Raw genomic sequence first — 9032 nt, 5'->3', positions numbered from 1 at the left:
TTTTTTTTTTATGTTTTCGTGTTAACACAAACTGTAATAAATAATTTTTGTATAAAACATAATACAAATAAAATATTTTATATAACACAATGATATGAATTATCAAATCTACCAAAATGGTATAATATTATCAAAGGATTCTCAATTTTTTGATTATAGGATGGGATTATCAATTTTTAAATATGTTATAGAATAATAAAAATTTCATATTTTTATCTTAGAATAGAAAAATGAATGGACTGATTTTTATTGCACGTACAAACAGAATAAAGCTCATAACTGCAATCATATTCATATTTTCCCTTGAAGAAATGTATGGGTATAATACGCTAAAAAAAAAAGAATTTATAAGAATAATATTCCAAATGTTTTTGTTGAATCCAACAAGAACATTAAAAAAAACTATTAAAATAGAAAAAAAAAATCACAAGCCATTTATGACCCACTTGGAATAAATGTTGCAAGTGAAAATAAAATATATACCAATTATATATAGTAGTTCTAAGATGTAGGTGGTGTTTTTGGATGGAAGGCAATTATTATTTTGGCTGACTTTATGAAAAAACACTTCATCTACAGATCATGACTTGCATGTCAAGATATCATTGGATGCTTAGCAAAGTGCCTCCAAAATTTATTTATAATATTGTTGAAATTATTTTTTAATTTTGTAATTAAATTCTTGCTTCTGTAGCTGTAGGTGAGTTGGAAGTAGGTGGGTTGTAGTTGTCAAACTTTCAAAGGAAATGAAGAATTGGAGAAAAAAATTTTCAGCCATTGAATTGGGAAGGTTGTTTTATGTTTACTTGTAAGTACCAAATATTCAAGTGTTGTAATGATAAGAAATAAACTTTGGTAGCCAGCACAAATATTTATAAACCACAAATAGAAAGAAACAAAAGTTAGTGCTGTAATAATTTTTACATTAATAAGACATGGATGTTTTGTTAAAGCTCCTCAGGACAACAATGTTAAATACTGTTCAACATGTAATAAAGTCGAAAAGAGAAAAAACCATTATTTACATTGGACAAGGGAAAAGGAAACCTTTTCTCCTTTCATTTCTTTGTTTTTTTTTTTTTTTTTTTCCTTCTAATGAATACTTTTTAACTATGATCAAGAGTGTCTCTTTATTTTTTTATTTGTCTAAAAATATTTAGGAGTAAAGAAGATTATTCTATCTTTAAGATCAAATCAGGTCGTAAATTTAATTGAAATTTACGGATTCATGAGATTTTTATCTGTAAAATTTTTAAATTTATAAATCGTCTATCAATAAAAAATTATAAAAAATTCAAACCTAAGTAGTAATGCAGCATTAGCTTCTTACCACTTCTGCCAACCCTTCTTTGCTAGAGTGTTTCTTATATATATACTTCATGTATGCTTTTCATAAGACATTATCATGTCCTATATCCTAGCAAAATTATTGAAAATTGGGGAAAACAATTTAAAAAGAAAGATAATTTATCAAAGTTTGCTATTTGTTTAGGGTTACATGTCTAATCCATTCATTCTGCATGCCTTGCAAACTGATTCAAGGCACTATTAGGATTTTTATTACTTACAAGTGAAATTTAAGTAAGCACATATCCTCTTTATTTTATTTTATTTTTGCATATAACTTTATCAAAATCTCAGAGAATACTGACGACCAAGCCTATTGTTTGTAACCTTTGCAACATCAGAAAAGTTCCTGAATGCCACTTTCTGACCTGTAGCAACTTTTTGAAGGACTAATACCAGCAAGTTTTGAGTAGATTCCACTGATCAAACCATCTGATTTTTCATCTCCTTCTTCCCCTTCAGATTCCAACAAGGACCCTTTTTCTTGAATTGGTGGACCATTCCAGAGGTGCACCCTGTTCAATTTTTTATCTTCTGAGGGAAATTCAACAGTCCTCTCGTCTTGGATGCCTCTTTGATCAGAATAATTTTGTACAGGTTCTTTTGTCAGCAATTTGTCTAGGTCATTTATATAATTGCATGTGAAAGATGAAAAATATGAGCCAAAAGATGAAGCTCTTGATGAATCTGAGGAAGATGCTGAGGAAGGAGAAGTTGTTGTACTACCAAATCCTTGGATTTCTTTTGTTATTTTCAGGGCTTTTAATCTTGCTAATCTCAGTGTTTCTCCTCCTTCTAGTAGCTCTAGTACCCTATCTGATCTTTTTTGCATGTTAAGACCCCAATTGAACCTATTCACAAAAAAAAGCACAAATTGAATATGTAAATACAAGGGGAACCTCAAAAAAAAAAAAAAAAAGGATTACCCTTTCTCATCTACATGTCTAAATGTTCCAAGCTCTTCAATAACATCACTATCACATATAAATTCTTCAGCAAAGGCTTCATGGCCATGAGTTAGTAAGAACTCAAGGAGTATCAATGCTTTGTAGGATTGTCTCCAATGCTTCCAATCAATGCTATCCAACCTGCAGATTAATTTCAGATTCCCAGTTAAGTAACTTCAAGAAAAGGATTGTTATTAATAAAATGATTGCGATGCGTTCATTTTTTTTTCGGGATTGTGTGGTAGAATTATGAGGAGAAAATAAATGGGTTTTCTTTTTCATTGTCAACAATGTTGGATTCATTACCTTTTGTGTAGAACATAAACAATTCTCCAATAATCATCCTTGTAAAATGATGCCTTAGATATCTTGGTCATTGTTCTAGCATCAGGCCCCCATGGATCATTACTTGTTGCTTCTTCAGCCAATCTTCATTAGATCAGGATCATAAATCATGCTCAATGTTCATAAGTTTTCCAGAAATCTCTTTCCATATTTCAAACAGAAAATTAAAATGATGATTCATTATTTATTGGATAAAGCTTAAAAAAAAAAGAGATGAAAACAAAAATTTTGGACTTACAATTCTGCAGCAGTAACATCACTAAAGACCATTCTTGCATTTTTGTACGTTTCTTGAAGAAAACAAGAAGCCTGTTTCTTAATCTGGTTTAGCAGAAAGGTCCCCATGAATAGAAACTTAAAAAGTTTTTTTTCTTAAAAAGCAGATGAACCTAAGAATTAAAAGAAGAGAAAATCAGATGTCGATCTCTTCATCAGAAACTTAATAAAAGGTTGTCATGAAGAATTTTACCAATTTTTATAAGAAGAAATTGGTCAGACCAACATTATTTGTTTGGATAGCAATGATTTTAGTTCAGATATTTCAGGGAAATTGCTAAACCCAAATCTACTTGACTGATGAATTTCAGCGAAAAGGGGAAATGTTTGATTGAACAGAAAATTAGGATCCTCAAACAGTGAAGCCTATGGATGAATTTTTTTTAAAAAATTTCTATTACTTAAGGTTTTGCACTTTAATGGGAATACACTCAATAATTATGCTTCTCTCTTTTAATATTTACCATGTGTAAATAAGGAAAAAGATGGCATATTTAAATCACTGATTAAAAAAAATCTACTATAAGCTCTTGTTACCCAACAAATAATTGATTCTTCATAAGAAATTATTAAAAGCTCAAACAATCAAGGAAGAAAAGTAGGATTGCTCATGAGCAGGTGTAAACTACATCAGGCTAGGCTTTAAAGTTTTGTTTGGTAAAAAGAATGAAAAGGAGAAACATTAAAAAAAAAATTAATACAATAATTAGGTTTTCCTAATCAATTTTTTTCTTTTTATATATCTAAACCATTAAATTAATCATTTTTCATCTTTATAATTTCTTTTATTTTTCCTACCAAATCAAACCTAAGAGGGATTTGTTTTGATAGCTAGGTTATGAATTCCAAAAATGATCAACCAAATGTAAAAGATTCATATATTATCTACTTATGAGGCTTCTTTTTTCCTTTTTTTTTTTTTCTGCCCAAATGATCAATTAGTACTTTTAATATAAATGAGTGCTTAAACTTTTACTTGAAGGGTTCAAAAATTGAAAACAAGCAAAGAACATATATATATATATATATCTAGATATATAAGCCTTGTTATCGTATCTTCATGAACCATATATATGTCATCATTTGCTTTTATAACATTTAAGGGCCAACGAAGAAATTATTCCTACATATATATATAGCTGGCTTCCTACACGTCTTCTCTCGAAAGAGAATGAGTAACCTCCCATGTTTTTTTTTTTTTTTTTGCATCTAAATTAATTAGAGGATATATATATATATATATATATATATATATATACTTGGATAGAAATTGAATATTGTGGTATAATTTAGGTTTCTACCATATATACTCCTTCAAACCTTGGCATCTTTTCTTTTCAAAAAAAAGCCTTGACATCTCTGAAATTGAATGAGATGGGATATAGTCTATATATATGATTGAATTGTTTTTTTTTTTTTTAAGAAAAGAATACTGTATTTTTGCAACAAATTTCTGATCCTTTTTTTTTTTTTTTTGGGTTTTTGGATTACGATTTAGATTTAAAGTCAAAACCCTCAGTTCTGAAATCTATGTTTATTCTTATAAAAAAATATTATTCTCTCTCTCTGATGTTATTTTTATAGGCTGGCATCAAAATTTAAATATATATATTCTGTTTTTTCAAAAAATGATAATGTGATAATGTAACTAATAATGTCAACTACTTAATTAACTAAAAAATTAGTTAGATATAATAAGTAATTTATTTTTATGACATAATACTAATATGATTTTAGATTTATATATTAAAAAATGCCGATGATGGCATTTAAAATTTTTGCGCATAAAATTCATGAATGAATAATAATATTGTGAATAGTAAAGTGAGATATGATACAAGATAAATTCCCTTTTCAATTTCATAAATAGCTAAAGAAAACCCTAGTACAACATCGAAAGATTAACACCCTAAATATTAAACTTTGGGGTGACCACAGTAAATAATGGAGCAAACATCTAAAGAAAAACAGGTATTATCATAGTCTAGATACCAAAGAGAAATTAAAGGAATATATCCCTAGTTCTCTTCCCTTCCATGCTTCAATGTCAAATCCAACACTTGTTGGTCTCCTAATTTACCAGCTGCTATTTCCCTGTCCATGAACGATGCCATTCCATCCACAAGTAAGGTTGCCTCCAACTGGTCCAGAAAGGGCCTGGTGACATAATCTACGTGAGGCTGTGGCACAAAGGTTATTTGTGGTGCAGCAGAGAGTGTTGGGTGTGTTCGGGGTAGCATGTTGTTGTTCTTAAACCGAAACGGAATAGGCGATGTGGCAGTTGACTGCAGATCGAGTTTGCGAGCATTGGTTCCAATGGATAAAGGGTTTCTTTCTCTTGGCAGCGTAGACGAAGCATAACCATTGTGCAACGTCGACAACTTTGGTTCCTGATGCAGGACTTGTTGTCGGGTTGATAGCAGCTGAGGAGAATTTTGGTTGAAACGGTGGGCAAAGAGGCTTGTTTGGGTGGATTGCAAGTGGCTAAGTAAAAGCTGCTTTCTTGTAGCAGATTCATCAAGTAAAAGGTGAAGCTCCATGTGATCGAATAGTGCTTTTCTGCTCATGAAAATATGATCACAAATTCGACAAGCAATTAGGCCTGAATCAGGCTCTTGCCTTGCATGGTCAAGCTGAACCAGAACAGGCATACTGTTTGCATGCCTCGAGTTCAAACCAAAACCAGCAGCCATGGTTTTTGTTGAGAAAATGAACTAATGAACCTTCCAAAATGGGAAAGATGAAGTATTAGAGATCAAGAATGAGATGAGTAGTGAATGGCATGGCATTTTGGTTTCTGTCCAGGCAAATTATATATAGGTAAACAAAAATTGGTTACCATTTTTAAGGTTTCCTTCAAAGTTAATGCAATTTACAAGTCTATTGATTTAATACTAATTGATATATGAGATCATAAAATCACAAGCGACAAAAAGCAAAAAAGGAAAGAAATTAATATGAATTGATGCATATATATTTAGAATGTGGAACGGTGCCTTTATTAAAGAATCTAATTTGCAAGGCAAAAGATTTATTGTCATCAAGGGTAAAAATTACCTGTTTTTCTCAAACAAAAGGGTTTCAGACATTGTTGACAACGAGTCGGGTTAAATCGATTTTTTGCTCGACTCAAATTTAACCCGATTTTATATTCATAAAATTCGAAACCGAATTGACTTGAAATTTTTTTAAAATTTTTTATATTCAAATTTGATCTAATTCGACTTGAAATTAATAAAATATTATTTTTTAAAATATAACTATATAATTATATAAATATATATAAATAAATAATTAATTAATTAAAAATAATTTTTATATAATATCGGGTCGGATCAGATTTACCTAAAACCCTAACCCAACCCAACTCGAAATCCGATTTAAAAAAAAAAAAATCCTATGAGTTCGAGTTAGATCGAACCCATCAAAGACGAGTTAGACTGTTAATCTTATTTTTTATTTGTATTTAATTTCTAAAAAGTTTTATTAATTTTTCCCAAATTAACATTTCCTTTTCCTTAGTCATGTCATTAACATTCTTATGTATACTTCCTAGATATGTTTCTAATATTTATGAAAATTGAAAACATAAGTATGAGATATTGTTTAAATTATTATAACATATTCGTGATTAATTCGAACAATTTAAAGAAATGTTATTCATACAATAATTAATAAAAATTTTGTGGGTTTTTAACTGTCATTGCCAATGTTAATCAGAACATCCAGTAAATTAAATATGTAAAATATTATCAAATAATCGTATAATTTATTGATAAAATATTAAATTTGTTTTAAGAATTAAAATTCAATCCTTTACCGTCTCTAACATAAGAATGTAAAACATTAATGAGACAATGAGTTAATTCAGGGTAGCACCGACTAGATAATGATAATAAAACAAGCTGAGTCTTTAATGTCCATCCAAATTCGAATACCCAAGTACCAACCCAATTTATGGATAACAACTTGACTTCTATTTACTCTTTACTAATTACTACCATACCATATTCCAGATATTTTATGATACAATAGTAATAACTCTTGTCCTAAATTGTTTTAAGTTTTCAATTTGGGGAATGTAGCAGTGAGAAAAAAAAAATTAAGAAAACCAAAAATTAATTTAAAATTATAATGTTCGGTTTGATTTGGATTAATTTTTTTTATTCAGTTCGATTTAAATTTGAACATTAAATATATTAGGTTTGGATTGGAAAGTGAAAATAATATAATCGAATTATATATTTTTATTTGTTTTTATATTTTTAAAATTTTTATAAAATAAAATAATTATTTTATATATAAATCTATTTAAACATATTAAAAATTTTAAATCATATAAAAAAATTTCAAAATTGATGAATCGAATCAAATTGATAAAATTTTATTCAGATTAAATCAATTTAAAAAAAAATTAATTTGAATTCTGATCAAATTTTAAAAATTTATAATATTATACATTATTCAAAAATTCGAATCGAATCTAATCCGATGCAAATCGTTATGGAAACATTATCACCTTAAGTGAATATATGTTGACCTACTATTTCACCAAGCCTTGTTAAGTATTACTTAGTTTTTAAACTTGTCCAGCGCTATACTCAAGTTGTGCCCTAAACAAAATTTTTGAGTTCAAACTCAGAGATATTATTTTATTAATAAACATATTATTTATTTAGTTTAATTTTAAAATATATTTAAATATATTAATATAAAATTTTTTATTATTTTTAATAATATTTTTAATATAATCAAGTCTAATAACGGATATACACAATTTGAATCCGAACTTGACATTTAAATATTTCAATTAAGTTCAGACCAGCCTAAATGTTTCTATAATTAGTAATACGATCAGGTTAATCGGATACACATACACACAGATTAAAGATTATATTTTTTATATTAGAAAAAAATTTGCATGTAATGCATTGTTTTTACCAAATAGCTAGGTTGTAATTTTTACATTGACATTTCTTAATTTCTAGACTTAACTTTCTTAAAAGTTGTTATAGTCACAGGAAAATTATATAAAATAAATTCATATTTTGATTAAAAATCAATAAATGGTAAGAATTTTATATCAGTTCAAACATAATTCTTGGCTTCTTGCATGTTAAATTAAATCAAAAAAAAAAAAAAAATCAGACTTACAAGCAAAAAGCAAAAAGCAAAAAGCAAAATCAGACTTGGACCTGGTTAAGCTCTTTCTCTCGGGCTTAATACATCAGCCCAACTACTATCTCTTCTTCCTCCTTTCTCTTATCGTTTAAACGTCCATTTGCTCTGGGTTTAATGCAATTTAAGCGGCGCCGTTTAAGGCTAGAATAAACTTCTGCTTCTTGCAGTTCTCAAAATGGAAAAATGAGGGTAAATCCGCTTAACCCAAACCCTAATTCTTTTAATTAAATCTTTCATTAAACCCTAAAGTTTAATCCATGGGAATCTATGCCTCTTACATTGGGCACTATCCGATATTGGCTTATTTTTGCTGTGGCTGAAAATGAATCCATTGGTAATTGTGGGATTTTTATGAGCTAAATAAATACTTTACGGTCTTGCTTGATTCTTGTTATCTTTTATGGGGTTTGTGGCTTTGAATGGAATATGGGTTTCTTTTAGTTGCTGCCCCTTTTATTTTTCTTGGGATTTTGATAACAATTGTTGGGGTTTTGAATTGTTTAGCCTTTGTGTTGTATTGAAAAAAATCAATAAGTTGTCACTTGAAAGGGAATTATTTGGTTTCAATATGCAAGTGGAATGAGGATAGAAGTATCATCCAAGGAATATGTGGAGAAAGAACATAGATCAATGAGTATGAAAGTTTGCCTAATGGGAAAGCGAAATGGTATGATTTTGATTCATTGTGCTGACAAGTATTTGTTGGGAACCTGGGATAGTCTTTTGTTTGTGCTGAAGTTAGTTCTGTCCATTTTGTGGTGCCTGTGGGCTGTAGAGAAGATTGCATATCTTTGCAAGTGGATGCCACATTGCTTCTTCACTAGTACCCCTTACAAAGTTACGTTGTGCTCCACGTCCGAGATGGGACTCTGACATTTGTTGTTGGACTTGCTAGTGGCTGTTCTAAGTGGTGTACCCATGTATGCATTCATTAAG

The 9032-nt window shown here is 29.2% G+C and overlaps 1 protein-coding gene across 1 annotated transcript; it reads right to left on the bottom strand.

The window, feature by feature from the left end:
* Positions 1-1397: 1397 nt before the first annotated feature.
* Positions 1398-2984, bottom strand: LOC111307407 (uncharacterized). Its single transcript, XM_089751887.1, is given in 5 exon segments — positions 1398-1723; positions 1725-2198; positions 2274-2435; positions 2601-2723; positions 2878-2984. Coding segments are annotated over 5 exon segments (960 nt in total). The 3' UTR covers positions 1398-1629.
* Positions 2985-9032: the final 6048 nt, after the last annotated feature.

Source organism: Durio zibethinus, chromosome 22, assembly GCF_047325235.1.
Source record: "Durio zibethinus cultivar Kanyao isolate XHJ-2024 chromosome 22, ASM4732523v1, whole genome shotgun sequence".
In the NCBI taxonomy this organism is placed as follows: domain Eukaryota; kingdom Viridiplantae; phylum Streptophyta; class Magnoliopsida; order Malvales; family Malvaceae; genus Durio; species Durio zibethinus.
Note: the sequence above shows the minus strand (reverse complement) of the source record. Positions and strands in the feature narration are given on the sequence as shown.